Consider the following 17,386-nt stretch of genomic DNA (forward strand, 5'->3'; position numbering starts at 1 on the left):
GACATCACTTTTACAGACAGGTGATATTACTCGAAAACATTACACATCACTCTTAACATTACTCGGTGCGTTCAATAGATACTGTGACGAATACATTGTATCTATACACCCGAATCATTACTTAAGTGATGTGTTCATACTTTGTATTGTAATACACTGTTATATTACTTGACAGAGATTGACTTATTTAATAATATAATAATTTTATTTTTTAATTAATTGAGCTCGACGATAATATTAATATACGAGAGCAGTAGACGCATTGTTTCGGCGCGGTCTCCTCAAAATGCATCCAAAGAGGACTGTACTTTCATTTAGACGCCATTCTTTATTTCACTTATTAAACACGCATTAAAACAAATAATAAATCTTCAAACAAGTGCTTAAGTAATTCAAACACAAAAATTAATATGAAATATTACTAAACAATTACGAGCGACTAGCGATTTTACAAAAGTTGCGAATAAAATATTAAGTAACTACTTGCGGGGAGCTACCGGCTGGCCCATGAAAAATATAAACACAAATACCTATATTAAAATTCAGACGTACCATAGGTATAAAAATGTACCTAGCGGCCAGGGCATACGGTTCAAAATCACTAGGAATAATTCCGTGTCGCTTGCTCATTTATTTTGCGTAGATCGGTCTGTCTCGCTCGCTCGGTTCCGTTCGTGTATCAAGCAACATTACACGACAAAGAAAGAAACATGTTGGGTGATAGCTTCGCTAGAAGTAATAGTGTTCTGTGGGTGATAGTGTGATGTTTGTTTCCTTCGCGTAATGTGTGATGTTGCATTACATCGTAGAGTAATATTACCGGAGTAATATCACTCGCATTACTTACACATGTCTAGTAATGAGCAACATACGTTAGTCAAGCAGTGGTTAACGTGCAGCGATCCACTGCGGTCGCTGACGCGAATAAACATGTCGACGCTTGAAAGGCAAACGTGACCAAGCAACAGTGCGTGAACTTTACAGTAGACTCATTTAAAGTTGAAATAGGTACCTGAAAGAAAATCTATTTTAACGAATCTAGCTGTAGGATTGAAATGATTTTAATAGATCTAGAAATATATATTTTTTGCGCATCGAATATGGTTATTGCCTATCATTTATGTACAAAGCAGTTATTCTCGCTTAGTCACGTTTGCCTTTCAAGCGTCGATGTTATTATAAGTAGTGTTTTTTTGACCGCTCCGATGAGGTTTATGGAGGACAGACAACACGCAAAAAACAACGCAACACACACTTCGTCATTCATCTCCCAATAAACCCCACAACAGTTTTGAATTTGGAGCTTAGAAACTTGTGACGCCGCCTCTTCGGGATTTTTCATATCCGAACCGGTGGACTGAATGGTAAACAGTCGACGTCGCCCTAAAAACGTAATTACGGATCCTCCAATCCATTAACGGTGCTTTTAGGTACCTCAAGCACCGGTCATCGTTCATGTCAAACCCGTCGCTTGCGACGAAGGGCTCGACGAGTAAATTAACCAATAGACACAGCCCACTGAGTTTCTCGTCGGATCTTCTCAGTGGGTCGCGTTTCCGTTCCGGTGGTAGATTCTACGAAGCACTGCTCTTGTTGGGGCCAGTGTTAGCCACACTCCCGGTTTGAGCCTCGTGAGCTCACTTACACGTCAAGGCGAAGCTGAAATAACCTCTCAAGGATATCAGCATAGGTAGGAAAATAAGAAGCACAAAACATTTAAACTCGAGCTGTCGAATGGAACGTGTCTCTCAGTTTTAATCGTTGTACACTTGAAAAGCAATAAATGGAATTCATTAGAAAAGTGAGTCTTAATTACTGTCACTATGGAAGGCATTACTGGTGGTAGGACCTCTTGTGAGTCCGCGCGGGTAGGTACCACCGCCCTGCCTATTTCTGCCGTGAAGCAGTAATGCGTTTCGGTTTGAAGGGCTTGGCAGCCGTCGTAACTATACTTGAGACCTTAGAACTTATATCTCGAGGTGTAACCACTTAAAACCAGGTGGGCTGTGAGCTTGTCCACCCATCTAAGCAATAAAAAAAATAAAATAAAAAAAGGCAATGATAATGATGAGAGAGATGGGAGAGGAGGGCGTCAAAAACGCTGACATCATCATTTTAAAAACCACGGAACCAGCCTCTGTCGTTCACATACCTAGATTATTTCCTTATGTAATCCATATTTCGCAATGTGTAGCGGAATTCTGATTGTTTCATTACTAAAACGAATCACGTATGTCACTAATAGCTTCATCAAACAACATTGTTTTAACTCGTAATAATAACATCGATAAAAACTCAAATAAAGTTGTAAATTGAACAAAATGGCGGCAATTTGTGAAAATTTAACTAACCAATTAAATATCAGATTTTTCGAAACATTTAATATTGTGGTTAGAAAGACGCGGTGAACAACGCGATGTTGGCAAATAACAATAAAATTATATGCATTGTGAGTGTTTTAATATCTTCAAACTCTAGTTAAGTGTACGGGATTATTCTTAAAACCGAATTTCCAATAATTTATATACAGTAAAAGCTATTTATTCGCGGGGTAAATTTTGTCGTTTTTTTTTATTGCTAGGATGGGTGGACGAGCTCACAGCCCACCTTGTGTTAAGTGGTTACTGGAGCCCATAGACATCTGCAACGTAAATGCGCCACCCACCTTGAGATATAAGTTCTAAGGTCTCAAGTATAGTTACGCTGCGAATACACGGTAAAGCGCATTTACAAAGGATATTCGGTAGGATACCTACATTCATTTTTATCAATGTGTATGCACCGACGTACTGATTAGATCCGCGAATAAAGAGCTGTCTTCAGCTGCGAACATAGGAATTGGGTTGCGTTTTTTTTAAATCAGCGAGTAGTGAAAAGGCGAATAAAGGAAGCGAGAATAAGGAGCTCTTACTCTATCCAGTTAAACGTTTGAGAGCAAGCGACGGGCTCGACGAGAACGGTGATCGGTGCTTGAGGTACCTAAAGGCACCGTTTGTGGATCGGGAGGATCCGTAATGACGTGTTTAGGGCGACGTCGACTGTTTACCATTCGGTCCGCCGGATCGGGTATGCGTTTAAGTCCCATGCAGCGAGATATTGCTTGTTTAATTTTATGTCGGGAAATACCAAACGGCGCAATTGTATACATAGGTATAGAAAATACGCAGTCACGGTGTCCGAGATTCTTCGACAGTGTTTTTTCAATAGCGTCTGGGACTGAAACCTTTAAAACCAGTGACGTTAATTTAGTGAACTTTCAAAAGTCGTCGTGGCCTAACTGATAATCAGGATCGAAATCTATACTTAACACATGCTCACGAATGACTTCCACGATAAAGGAATAGCATCGTGTAATAAAAATCAAAACCATTTAAGTTATTAATTGCGTAATTACTAGGATAAGGGCTAAGGTACTGGAATCATTGTCGAAAGAGCTTATTTTAATGGTAGGCAGCGACTTGGCCCTGCCCCTGGCATTGCTGATGTCCACGGGCGACGGTAACCACTTACCATCAGGTGGGCCGTATGCTCGTCTGTGTACAAAGGCAATAAAAAGAATAACCATGATATTTTTAACCCGACTAATCTTTACGACCATCTCGCGTAGAGGCGTACAGAGTAAGTATTTATCTTACTAATTTTCAGATACTAATATTCATCGCACCGTTCACCACTGGCAGTGCCAATGATTTGTCACCATTACAATTAGTAAGTATACATTATTGGCTTACGTTTGCGGCTTGCGCAAGAGCTTTTGCGAATAAAAAATATTTGAACTATGGGTTAATGGGAAAATGGTTTAGCAAAAATCGGGTTACTCGAGGTTTTTATTTTTTTACTAGTTTTTTTTAAGTATGAAACTAACAAGTATTACCGTTTTAAAATTCTGATTAAATGCGCAAACTTTTAATGGCACTTGCCAAGGCACTTTAGTACTTTTTTTTTACAGGAGGTCCTTTAAAAGTCGACAAATTTTGAAAATTTTAGATTCATAGTTTAACAAATAGTCTTAATTCCTAGAAAACTTGGGGCAGTTGTGTCATTATTTTTGACTGTGGTTCTAGAAATGCTATTTAGGGTTACGGTTCCAAAGTTTAAATAAACAAAAATAATAATAAATTAACCACAATAACCGAAAAATGGTTGTAGTTTGACCAAATTTCTAAGTTTTTCTTAAATGCCCATAATTTCCAAACTGCATGGGATAGATTTTTTCTGATTTTTCTCATGATGGTTACAATTAATCCTGTCACCCCGTTTCGGCTTAAAGTTGAGTTCTGGGACACCCTGTATATATCGACGCTTGAAAGGCAAACGTGGCTAAGCGACAATGCGTAAACTTTACAGTAGACTAATTTAAAGTTGAAATACTTAAAAATATATATATTTTAACGGATCTAGCTGTAGGATTGAAATGATTTTAATAGACCTAGAAATATATTTTTTTTGCGCATCGAATATGGTTATTGCCTATCATTTATGTACAAAGCAGTTATTGTCGCTTAGTCACGTTTGCCTTTCAGACGTCGATATATATACAGTCAAACCTGGGTAAGTGAGAAAACTCTATAAGTGAGAGTAATAGCCAGGACCCGTCATTTTAAGCTCCCAAAACCTTTATTAGCGAGAAACAGAAACCTCTGTAAGAGAGAGTCGTTTTTCCCTCATGGACCTCCGTAAGTGAGACTGTTACTTATCTATACCTCTATAAGCGACAGTCGAGCTTTATTTATTTATATTATTTAGGAGGAACAAATAAAAAAACATATTACAAATTTAACATCTGCTATTTTATGACTCTTTCTTAACTTTTGGAACTTCCTTCCATTGTTTTTGTATGGTTTTCTCGTCAATATTGAACTTATTCTATTTCGTGGAACTAAATAACGTTGTTATTTTATCGAATTCTTTTCGAATGGACACATGTGCCTGTGTACCGTCCTGTTTGTTGGACTTACTCAATTTATCGTTAATCAATTGCGAAGGAAAGTTCTGTTCTGCATCATGTCAAAACGGAAAATTAAAGTACTGTCATTAAGTGATAAACTTAAAATAGTGAATGCGTTTGAATCCGGAAAATCGCGAAATGAAATTCAGAGGGAGCATTAGCGAGAAACTCGGGTTAGTGAGAAACCTCTATAAGCGAGAATGAGATTGTGCTCCCTTGAACTCTCGCTTATCCAGGTGTGACTGTATTTCATAATATGGACTCCAAAACGGCGGATGAAATTTTGAAGAAATCTTCAGATTGGCGCAGCGGGTAGTCCGGTGAAGCTTGGTAGCCGCCGGATCAAGGTCAAATTAGAGATCAGCCCTTATACCCTCTTTAGTATGCCTATTTCAACGAAAACCATGTTTTTTTTCCTTTCAGCTAGCACGAATGTCGTTTCCTACAGTCGATTCGGTTAGTATTTTATTTAAAATAAACAATTTTACATCTTTAGCTTTGATGGTTCGTTTGTATTAAGTCCTGGGAAAGTGACGTCATCTCTGGTGCAACCAGTATTATGGTTGGCTTCGACATCATAAATGTGATAGCGATTAGACTCCATTGCGCGCGCACATTATTATTATTATTATTTTTTTCTTCGATGGCTGGACGAGCTCACAGCCCCCCCTGGTGTTAAGTGGTTACTGGAGCCCACAGATATCTATAGGGTAAGTGCGCCACCCACATTGAGATATATTAAATAAGTTCTAAGTTCTCAGTATAGTTCAAGGCCCCGGCTGCTCCGGTTATCTTGAGGCAACGAGTCATTTCAAAGTTGGACTTTTAATTTGCATTTTTACTACCACTGTCTTTAAGTTTTTCTGCTACTTACCAATTATTAGTTGATTTTCTTAAAAAGCAATTTTTTTTTTATTTTTTTTAAGTTTTTAATGCCTGACTCAGAATTCACGCGGCATTACCGGTACCATAGTTATCACGACTTGAATGCCACCACCCACTTTGAGGAGACCCCCACCCTTAAAACCGGCGTGTCACTGTCAACTGACCCTTTACAAAGACACGTCGAAGTGTATTATATTTTAAACAAACAAATAACAACTGTACTTTTGAAACATGTGATTATAAAGTAAGTATGGGACCACATACTGTCTCTTTTGATTCACGAGACGCCCTACCACTATACTGGTACGCATGGGTACAAGCACCCTGCCTATTTCTACTGTGAAGCAGTAATGCGTTTCGGTTTGAAGGGTGACGCAGCTGTTGTACTATAAAGCTGAGACTTAGAACTCATGTCTTAATGTGGGTGGTTTTTTACTGGTGGTAGGACCTCTTGTGAGGCCGCATGGGTAGGTACCACCGCCCCGCCTATTTCTGCCGTGAAGCAGTAATGCGTTTCGGTTTGAAGGGCGGGGCAGCCGTTTTAACTATACTGAGACCTTAGAACTTATATCTCAAGGTGTGTGGCGCATTTACGCTGTAGATGTCTATGGGCTCCAGTAACCACTTAACACCAGGTGAGCTGTGAGCTCGTCCACACATCTAAGCAATAAAAAAAATAAAAAAAACAAAAACATCTAAGCAATCAAAAAAGGAATGCTGACAAAGACAATTTTTCGTAAAGTATAGATATTCCATTATCACATCCATAAGCGATGGTAACCACTCACTATCAGGTCGGCCTTGTGCTCGTCTGACTACAAGGGCTATAGGACCGTTTTTTTGGCGATTTAACAACGATTTAAATAACTGTGCTGTGCTTGATTGAAACACAGAAACCCTACAATATGCCGAGCAGCAAGGAAGTGGACCCTCGTGAAAGCTACGGCGACGAGAAATTTGAACGCCTCCAAGAATACTACAGTTACATGAACGGAAGAATTAAGGAGCCACACAATCCTGTACGTATTCCGGTCTCGCGCTGCATACGGACTGATGATAATGAGATAGGGAACAAGGGGTTTTGTTATATCATAGTCATTACGACTTGGATTTATGTGTCGGGACATATGAGGACTCTGCAGCAGATATAGGCAATGTGGCGACAGCAGCTGGTGGCAATTGTTTTTTATTGCTTAGTTGGGTGGACGAGCTCACAGCCCACCTGGTGTTGAGTGGCTACTGGAGCCCATAGACATCTAAAACGTAAATGCGCCACCCACCTTAAGATATAAGTTGTAAGGTCTCAATATGGTTAAAACGGCTTCCCCACCCTTCAAACCGAAACGCATTACTGCTTCACGGCAGATATAAGCAGGATGTTGGTACCTACCCGTGCGGACTAACAACCTACCACCAGTAAAGCCTCCGAGTGCGTACTACGGCCACCAAAATTGGTACCATGTTAATAGTGTCAATACCAATGGATGTGTTTTCTAGGGGGCCCTTAAAAAGACTTGGATGGATTGTGTGAAACAGGATATGCGAGAGAAGGGTGTGAGTGGTAATATGACGTTTGATAGGCCTTAATGGAAAAAGAGGAGCCGCTGCACCAACTCCCTATGGTGAGATAAGGGTAAACAGAAGGAGGCTCTCACTGCATGTGTGTTCTTACTCTAAATGACACTAAAGCAGACAAAGTTCGGGATTCGGTGGTCGTGTCGCCGGCGGCCGCCAGTCCGGGGTCTGTGGGACGGCGGGATGGATGTAATATGCTCTGCGTCAACCCTGTCGCGCCGTCTCACCAGCCCCGACTGGGCTCCGGTCCGTTCTGGGGTATTGCGCCGGCTGTGAGCGGCAGGAGTTTTTAGTGAGGTTCAACTCCCACATACCCCAACCGCGCGTCAGCTTTTAGCGGTAGGCAGCGGCTTGGCTCTACCCCTGGCATTGCTGAAGTCATCACGTGGGCCGTATGCTCGTTTGCCTACAAGGGCAACAAAAAAAAGCTATTTTCTCCTGTGGAAAAAAAGCAGACAAAGTTTACAGGCCTTATTGAGGTGAATTGAGACACCTTCTTGAGGGCGTCATACAAACACAGGGCACCCATAGGACATATTTATTCGCCATGAATTATTGAGAGTGTAATACAACTTAATACTAATATTATAAAGACGATAAGTCCTTTACACGCCTAAGCTATTAAAAAGATTTATGCAGAAATTCTGTATGGAGATAGTTTGAACTCCGCGATAAATCGTAAGGTACGTTTTGATTCTGTCACTGAGTATGAGTGTCTGTCCATGCTTTGTAAGGTGTAATCGATGGCGGGCGATAGTGCGAATGGGAACGTAGTGTAATTTAAGTCAGGGAATGATCAAAGGGCAAGGATTTTATGCTTGGAGATCGACCACTTGCACTTACTTACGCAAGATCATCTTGAAACTCTCAATTGTTTTTATGAGAACTTTTCGATTCGGTGTTACTTTATATTAATAGAAAAGATTCAACGTCTATCCACAACCTGCCTACAAAGAATATTGCTGTATTTTGGTCATGTTGCACGTAGGGATACCAGCAATTTGGAACGCCTTGTGGTGACCGGTAAAATAGAGGGGAAAAGGCCTAGGGGTAGAGGTCCCCACACAACGTGGTCTCGCCTTGTCGCGGCGGTGGGGCTTAAGTGTGCACCCCGATACCGTGGAGCAGCGTTGTCTGCACAGGGGTGCCGCGAACTAAGAAGACTGCACACCGTGTTCCCGTTTCCCACCTTTGCTAGACAAAGGGTGCGTGAAGAGGGAGAGGGCTCCCTTCTGGAGCCCTCTTGGAGCTAGGCCATGTCCCCGGCGGCTCTCTGGCTGCTAAAGGGGAAGGCCCTCCAGAGGGGGGTACCGGTACGCCGGCGTGGCCACAACGTGGTCAGACGGGTGGGTCTGTCAGTAATGGTAGACCCACGTGGATGAGAAGTGAACCGGAGGGCACTCCCTTCCGGTCGCTGGTCGCCATGTCCCCGGCTGCCTCTTGGCGGCTACAGGGGAAGACCCTCCAGAGGGGGGTACCGGTTTACCGGCGTGGCTTCGTAGAAGTAGGAGTACCGTACCGAGTAGGAGACGGGGGCCGCTGCCTAGCAGGGGCCGCGAGGATGCGAACCTCTATAAAAAATGACCTAATCTTAAGCTTGTGACGTGCCCGGTGATGAGATGAGTGGCTGGAGGGAGTCCAGTCGTGAGGGCCGTCCCAGGGGACCGACCCCTGGTTAAATATCAAAGGAAAAACACAAATGATGGCAGACTTAACAAAAAAATTACCCCAGGAGGGTACCACCTTAGGTGGAGAATCCCTCCGTGCTTCCACCTCGGTGGGAGCACGCTGCCCCGCGTATTCTGGGGGGGGCAAAGCATGCCACGATGAAGGGGGCTGTGCGACGGGCAGCGGAAAACCCGTCGAACCGAGGTGTGCCAGCGCTGGCTCGACGCGTTCTGCGCTCGTCAGCGACGGCGAAACAGTTGATCCGAAAGGGACAGCCGCCAAGAAGATCAGGCGGAAGAGGAAATCCTGGCGAGTTTTCTCTCGTGAGGGGGTAGGGGAGCCAGCATCGTCCTCTGGTGCGGATGCCCCGCCGGAGAAAGTGCTGGTAGTCTCCGATGCGGCATCTGCTGCGGAGGAGATGCCACCCCCTAAAGGAAGACCCGCCCGTAGAAGGGGCGCGCCGTCACCGGCGCCATCATCAGTGTCGATGTCTGTCGCCTCACTGGACGGGCAGACGACGGAGGAGGAAGAGGGTGGCCTTCAGGACCCTGCCTTGGTCATAGACAGGGCCATGAAGACCATCAAAATATATGCGGCCAACGGCACCAAGACCAAAGCCGCTGGCCGTAAACTGCGAGTAGTGGTCTCGCAAGTCTCGAAGGTTCTGCCTTCGGTTGCTTCTGCCAATGACCAGGTAGTGCAGCTGATGGCGGAGAATTCGAGGCTTCGAGCACAGCTTCAAGCACAGCAGCAGCCCAATGATGGCGCAGCGACGCCTTGGGTCGCTGGAGCCCCTCGAGGTCCCCGTCCCCCGGCGCTGACTGGCGACCGATGGCCTGTGCTGCCGCCACCGCGTGTGGCACAGCAGAGGCCGCGTCTCCCGTCACCGCGCTCTAGGGAGATGACCGCCGCCGAGCGACAGCAAGCACTCGCGGGACCACGGATGTTGGCTCCGCTACAACCAACAAACTTCAGCCTGGAAGAGGTCATCAGCCGCACCATCCAGGCTGTAGTAGAAAGGCTGGGCGGCAGGTTGGCGGCTCTCGAGGCGAAAGTCTCTACCTCGGCTGACGCTAGGCGGCCGGCGGTGTCGGGTGCTTTGGCCGCTCGTCCTGCTCCCGTACGGGCTCCGGTCACCAGGTCGGGCCCGGGACGGGATAGAACCAAACGAGGGGGTCGCGCTAACGCGAAGCCCTCATTACAAGCACCCCAGTCCCGTCCGCTGCCTCCGCCCCCGTCAGATATGGATGAGGGGTGGAACGTGGTGGCCCGGCGGGGTACCAAAAAGGCCCCACCGGCAGTTCCTCAAACGAGTAGAGCGCCGGCGGCCACGGTGGCTCAGGGTGCACCCCAACAGGGTCGAGCGCCTGTAGCCGCCAAGAAAAACAAGAAGAAAAAGAAGTTGCCGCGCGCGCCTCGGTCGGCGGCAGTAGTTCTTACCCTACTGCCAGCCGCTGAAGCCAAGGGCATGACATACAGAGATGTCATTGCCCGGGCGCGTGCGGCAGTTGACCTAGGCGAGATCGGGGCGGAGGAGGAGGGCCTCCGCTGCAGGCAGACGGCCAACGGGGCCAAGCTGCTAGAATGTCCCGGTGCCGATAGTTCCGGCATCGCGGAGCGTCTGGCGGCGAAGCTCCGTATGGTCCTGCCTGAGGAGGAGGTACGGGTGCACAGGCCGGTAAAAATGGCCGAATTAAGGGTAACCGGCCTGGACGACTGCACCACCAGGGATGAGGTGACGGCTGCCGTCGCTGCCCAGGGCAAATGCGCACTGGAAAATATAACAGTAGGCGAGCCGCGCCGCGGTTATACCGGGGCCAGCTCGGTGTGGGTGCGTTGCCCGGTGGAAGCGGCCGCCTCCCTGGCTGCTCCTCTTCCCGGGAGACCTTCGGGAAATCCGGGCATGCTGCGCGTGGGCTGGATAGCGGCCCACGTGCACTTGCTTGAACCACGCGCCTGGCGATGCCTCCGGTGCTTTAGCACCGGACACGGCCTCGCCAGGTGCACCAGCTCGGTTGACCGCAGTGGTCTGTGTTTCCGCTGCGGCCAGCCGGGACATAAAGCGGCGTCCTGCACGGCTGCCCCGCATTGCGCTCTGTGTGCTGCGGCCGGGCGCACGGCAAGCCACCGAACGGGAGGCAAGGCGTGCTTTTCGTCCGGTAATAATACCGAACGCAACCGGCGCCGCAAGTCAAAGCGTCGGCAAAATAGAAGGTTGGCCAGAGGAGCACTGGCCAACGCTGTAATCCTCGCTGCGGCGCCGGTGCCGGAGGGCGGGGGCAGTGGTGAAGGGGAGGGGGCGATGGATGTAGTCCAACAGTAATGGACTGCACCTATCGCTTCCTCCAAGGAAATCTGAACCACTCCGCCAGAGCTCAGGACATGCTGTCTCAGAGCATGGCGGAGTGGTCCATAGATGTGGCTGTGGTCGCCGAGCCGTACTTCGTTCCCCCGGCAAATGATTGCTGGTTTGGGGACGATGGCGGCCTGGCGGCCATAGTCATAAGAAGAGACGCGGCGATCCCCCCCCTGGCGATGGTGACCAGGGGCCAAGGTTTCGTCGCGGTGCAGTTGGAAGGGACCGTCGTGATCGGGGCGTACTTCTCTCCAAACAGGCCTACTGTCGAGTTCGGGCATTTCCTGGGCGGGATCGGGGCGATTGCTCGCCGCCTCGCTCCCCGTCCAGTGATTCTCGCGGGGGACCTCAATGCGAAGTCTGTCGCATGGGGTTCCCCCCGCTCGGACGCTCGTGGTAGGCTGATGGAGAGGTGGGCGAACGTGACCGGCCTCTGTTTGTTGAATAGAGGTTCGGTTGCGACGTGCGTGCGGTGGCAGGGCGAGTCTATTGTGGACGTTACGTTTGCGAGCCCGGCCATCGCGCGCCGTATCCGCGACTGGAGGGTCTTGGAGGGGGCGGAGACACTGTCAGATCACCGATATATTCGGTTTGATCTCTCCACCCGCTCTGCAGTCGCGGACGTCCACAGGGACCACCCCCATGGTGCGTCCCGGTCATTCCCCAAGTGGGCACTGAAGCGCCTGAATAAGGAGCTCCTGATGGAAGCCTCTATGGTGGCGGTGTGGGCGCCCATGCGTCCACACCCGGTCGAGGTCGAGGGCGAGGCAGGGTGGTTCCGGGACACGATGTGTCGCATTTGTGATGCGTCGATGCCCCGGATTGGCCCTCGACTTCCTGATCGCCAGGCGTACTGGTGGTCGCCCGAAATTGCGCAACTCCGCGTGGAGTGCGTTCGGGCGAGGCGCGAGTGCGCCAGGCATCGCCGCCGCCACCTGCCGCGACGCAATGATCCGGTTGCATTCGCGGCGGAAGAGGTCCGGCTGCACGGCGCATTTCGCGTCGCGCAGAGGGCATTGCAGCTGGCCATCAGAAGAGCCAAGAACCAACACATGGAGGGTCTCTTGGAGACGCTGGATGAGGATCCGTGGGGGCGGCCCTATCATATGGTGCGCAATAAAATGCGCCCATGGGCCCCCCCGATCACGGAGCGTCTCCAGCCTCAGCAGCTGCGGGACATCGTCTTGGCGCTGTTCCCGCAGGAGCGGGAGGGATTTATCGCTCCCGCTATGGACGCGCCGCCGGAATACGACGGTGAAGTCCCTGCTGAGGTGCCCCATATAACGGGGGCGGAGCTCCGTGTGGCCGTACGCAAAATGTGCGCGAAGGACACTGCACCCGGCCCGGACGGCGTCCATGGTCGGGTTTGGGGCTTGGCTCTTGGTGCCCTGGGGGACCGACTCTTGAGGCTTTACAACTCCTGCCTCGAGTCGGGACGGTTTCCTTCATCGTGGAGGACGGGCAGACTCGTGCTGTTGAGAAAGGAGGGGCGCCCGGCGGATACCGCCGCCGGGTACCGTCCCATCGTGTTGCTGGATGAGGTGGGCAAGCTGCTGGAACGTATTCTGGCGGCCCGCATCATCCAGCATCTGGCCGGGGTGGGACCCGATCTGTCGGCGGAACAGTATGGCTTCCGAGAGGGCCGCTCAACCGTAGACGCGATCCTTCGCGTGCGGGCCCTCTCGGAGGAGGCCGTCTCCAGGGGCGGGGTGGCCCTGGCGGTATCACTCGATATCGCCAATGCGTTCAACACCCTGCCCTGGTCCGTGATAGGGGGGGCGCTGGAAAGACACGGAGTGCCCCCCTACCTTCGCCGGCTGGTGGGTTCCTACTTAGAGGACAGATCGGTCACGTGTACCGGACATGATGGGATCGTGCACCGATTCCCGGTCGTGCGCGGTGTTCCACAGGGGTCGGTGCTCGGCCCTCTTTTGTGGAATATCGGGTATGACTGGGTGCTAAGAGGTGCCCTCCTCCCGGGCCTGAGTGTAATCTGCTACGCAGACGACACGTTGGTCGTGGCCCGGGGGGGGAGTTTTGCTGAGTCTGCCCGTCTTGCTACCGTTGGGGTGGCGCATGTCGTCGGCAAAATCAGGAGATTGGGCCTCGACGTGGCACTCAGTAAATCCGAGGCCATGTGGTTCCACAGGCCCCGGAGAGTGCCACCTATCGATGCTCATATCGTGGTTGGAGGCGTCCGTATTGGGGTCGGGGTGCAGTTGAAGTACCTCGGCCTCATTCTAGACAGTCGTTGGACCTTCCGTGCTCACTTTCAGAATCTGGTCCCTCGTTTGTTGGGGGTGGCCGGCGCGTTAAGCCGGCTTCTGCCCAACGTCGGGGGGCCTGACCAGGTGACGCGCCGTCTCTATACAGGGGTGGTGCGGTCAATGGCCCTATACGGGGCGCCCGTGTGGGGCCAGTCCCTGGCCGTGGGGGTAGCAAAGTTGCTGCAACGGCCGCAACGCACCATCGCGGTCAGGGTCATCCGCGGCTATCGCACCATCTCCTTCGAGGCGGCGTGTGTACTGGCTGGGACGCCGCCTTGGGTTCTGGAAGCGGAGGCGCTCGCCGCTGACTATCAGTGGCGGGCTGACCTTCGTGCCCGGGGCGTGGCGCGCCCCAGCCCCAGTGTGGTCAGAGCGCGGAGGGCCCAATCTCGGCGGTCCGTGCTGGAATCATGGTCCAGGCGGCTGGCCGATCCTTCGGCTGGTCGTAGGACCGTCGAGGCGATTCGCCCAGTCCTTGTGGACTGGGTGAATCGTGACAGAGGACGCCTCACTTTCCGGCTCACGCAGGTGCTCACTGGGCATGGTTGCTTCGGTGAGTTCCTGCACCGGATCGGAGCCGAGCCGACGGCAGAGTGCCACCATTGTGGTTGCGACTTGGACACGGCAGAGCACACGCTCGTTGCCTGCCCCGCATGGGAGGGGTGGCGCCGTGTCCTCGTCGCAAAAATAGGAAACGACTTGTCGTTGCCCAGTGTTGTGGCATCGATGCTCGGCGACGACGAGTCGTGGAAGGCGATGCTCGACTTCTGCGAGTGCACCATCTCGCAGAAGGAGGCGGCGGGGCGCGTGAGAGACGCGCAAGCCCGCCGCCGTCGAGCGGGGGCCAGGGAGGCGGACATCGCCCAAGCCCTGGCCCTCTAAGTGTTTCGGGTCCCCTTTACACGTCGGTCTGGGGACCGGCAAAGGGGGCCTAAGAAGACGACGTGCAAGCTGCTCTGCACGCGTTTTACGCAAGAGCATCCGGGTGATGGAAGGCCGGCTATCCTCGACCCACGCTGGTTTTGACCCAGCGGGGTATTCCGTAGGATAACCCATTCTAACCGGCGCCATCTAGGCGGGCTCCGGATAGCCTGCCGACCGAGAGGGCTGGTGGTCGTGGCGCCGACGACCACCGGTCCGGCGTCCCGAGGGGGAGGGTGATGGGAGAGATGTGCTCCGCACTAAACGCTTCACTTTCCCCCCTTTGCCTTTTCATGGGTTCTGTCTCATGCGAGGTTTGGACGTTGGTTGTTGAGCGACAGGAGGTTTTAGTCAGTTCGACTCTGACATGCTCCGCCCTTCATCCCCAGGGGAGGGCGGAAGTCCGGCGATTTCCTCCTGACCAAAAAAAAAAAAAAAGAGGTAGAGGTCCCAAGCGATGGTCGGACCAAATAGCGGAGGAACTGGGGGTATCTGTCAGCGACGCACTCCACCGGGCTGCAGGGTGGGATCGATGGAGACAGCTGGTTGACGGAATCGGACGGAGTCACGATCCTCAGCAGTGAGGGACCGATCGAAGAGAGATAGAGAGTTACTTTCTAACCGTTAAATTCACACTGTTAAATTAAAAAATGAAGGAGAACGATTTAAAAACTTAAGATTTAAGATTTGACTGAAACAGACCGAGCGCCGTGAGATCCTCGAGAGCGCCCAGAAGAAGCTCTTCTCGTTCATAGACGTCCACATCAAGGATCTGAAGAGGCTGCTTTTTGCGACGGACATGGCTCTTATGTCTATGGTATTACTGAAGTTAAACAAGAAGATGGACACGTCCGAGGCCAAGATAAAGTCGACTCAAGCGAAGATACCGTTCGGATTATACACGAGTCCCGGTGAGGTCTAATAGTAGATTGAAAGGCATTTATGTTTTGATTATTTTATTATTATCTATTAATGAAATATTTCCAAAAAGTAGTTAGTTCCGGCTTCGTAATACTTTGATTGCCAGATTGATGAGTTTTGACAACAATCGCTGTTACATCAGAATCTAGTGGTTTTGTTTCGTTTCGTTTGTTTGATTTTGACGCTTTGAAAGCAGAAGAGAATCTGAAGAATTCCTTTTTTTTTGTTGCTTAGATGGGTGGACGATCTCACAGCCCACCTGGTGTTAACTTGAGCCCATAGACATCCACAACGTAAAGGCGCCACCCACCTTGAGATATAAGTTCTAAGGTCTCAGGTATAGTTACAACGGCTGCCCCACCCTTCAAACAGAAATGCATTACTGCTTCACGGCAGAAATAGGCAGGGTGGTGGTACCCACCCGCGTGGACTCACAAGAGGTCCTACCACCAGTAATTACGCAAATTATAAATTTGCGGATTTCATTTCTATTACACGATGTTATTCCTTCACCGTGGAAATCAGTCGTGAACATTTGTTGAGTACGTATTGCATTAGAAAAATTGGTACCCGCCTGAGATTCGAACACCGGTGCATCGCTCAAAACGAATGCGCCGGACGTCTTATCCGTTAGGCCACGACGACTTTTTTTTTTTTTCCACAGGAGAAAATCGCCGGATCCCCACCCGCACAGGTGGGGTATGTGGGAGTCGAACCTCACTAAAAACTCCTGCCGCTCACAGCCGGCGCCCTACCCCGGACCGGGTGGGAACCCAGTCGGAGCTATTGAGACGGCGGGACAGGGTTTACGCAGTGCACATTACATCCATCCCGCCGTCCCCCAGACGCCGGACCGGCGGCCGCCAGCAACACGACCGCCGGTTCCCTCGGTCGACGGGCCAAGAGCCCGATTGATAGCGCCGCGCTACACCTTCCCCCGGAGCGGTCGGGGGAACGCGACCTACCACGCCGCCCCACGCCTAGGTTGCTCCCCGCACAAAGCGGGTGGAGCCCGAAGCCCTTAGGGGGCCGGGTTACGGACGGGACCCCGGTCCCGACCCCCTGCTCGGCGGCGGCGGGTTTCTGCGTAGTGAGGAGAGCTTTGCCTCACTCGCCCCGCCGCCTCCTTCTGCGAGATGGTGCACTCGCAGAAGTCGAGCATAGCCTTCCAAGACTCGTCGCCGCCAAGCATCGACGCCACGACGCCAGGCAGCGACAAGTCTGGTCCTATCTTGCGACAAGGACACGGCGCTGCACCTCCCATGCGGGGCAGACAGCGAGCGTATGCTCCGCCGTGTCCAGGTCGTGTCCACAATGGTGGCACCTCGTCGTCGGCTCAGCTCCTATCCGGTGCAGGTACTTTCCGAAGCATCCGTGCCCAGTCAGCACCTGCACCAGACGGAAGGTGAGGCGTCCTCGGCCACGATTCACCCAGTCATAAAACACTGGGTAAACCGCCTCGACGGTCCGTAGACCCCACGTGGGGTTGGCCAACCGCCTCGACCACGATTCGAGCACGGACCGCCGAGAATGGGCCTTCCGCGCCCGCAGCTCACTTTTGGAGGACGCGCCACGCCCAGAGCACGAAGCTCACTGCGCCACCGATAGTCGGCAGCGAGCGACTCCGCCTCCAACTCCCATGGCGGCGTCCCCGCCAACACACACGCCGCCTCGAATGAGACGGTGCGATATCCACGGATGACCCTGATAGCAACGGTGCGCTGCGGCCGGCGCAGGAACCGAGCCATAGTAGCCCGATTGCGCGGCTCAGCCCATACAGGCGCACCGTACAGGGCCATCGATCGCACCACCCCAGCGTAGAGGCGGCGTACAACCTGATCCGGC

At 51.1% G+C, this 17,386-nt stretch overlaps 1 protein-coding gene across 2 annotated transcripts; it reads left to right on the forward strand.

Annotated features, from left to right (window-relative positions):
• Window positions 1-354: 354 nt before the first annotated feature.
• LOC114247080 (uncharacterized) lies at window positions 355-17,100 on the forward strand. Of its 2 annotated transcripts, none has more exons than XM_089737995.1 (5): window positions 355-1,690; window positions 3,646-3,708; window positions 5,372-5,404; window positions 6,727-6,852; window positions 15,321-17,100. In XM_089737995.1, the coding sequence occupies exons 3-5, from the start codon at window positions 5,381-5,383 to the stop codon at window positions 15,540-15,542; spliced, it is 372 nt and encodes a 123-aa protein (XP_089594121.1). In that variant the 5' UTR covers window positions 355-1,690; window positions 3,646-3,708; window positions 5,372-5,380; the 3' UTR covers window positions 15,543-17,100. The 2 variants fall into 2 exon arrangements, with proteins under 2 accessions (XP_089594121.1, XP_089594120.1); XM_089737994.1 differs by having other exon boundaries at window positions 358-1,364.
• The last annotated feature ends 286 nt before the right edge of the window (window positions 17,101-17,386 follow it).

Source organism: Bombyx mandarina, chromosome 24 (genome assembly GCF_030267445.1).
Source record: "Bombyx mandarina strain Sakado chromosome 24, ASM3026744v2".
Taxonomy (NCBI): Eukaryota; Metazoa; Arthropoda; class Insecta; order Lepidoptera; family Bombycidae; genus Bombyx; species Bombyx mandarina.

What these genes read in the sequence shown, in the direction of transcription:
- LOC114247080 (XM_089737994.1), top strand. An exon ending in ATTTGTCACCATTACAATTA is followed by an intron (nt 3,709 to 5,371) that starts GTAAGTATACAT and finishes TTTTCCTTTCAG; the next exon opens with CTAGCACGAATGTCGTTTCC. An exon ending in TTAAGGAGCCACACAATCCT is followed by an intron (nt 6,853 to 15,320) that starts GTACGTATTCCG and finishes TGACTGAAACAG; the next exon opens with ACCGAGCGCCGTGAGATCCT.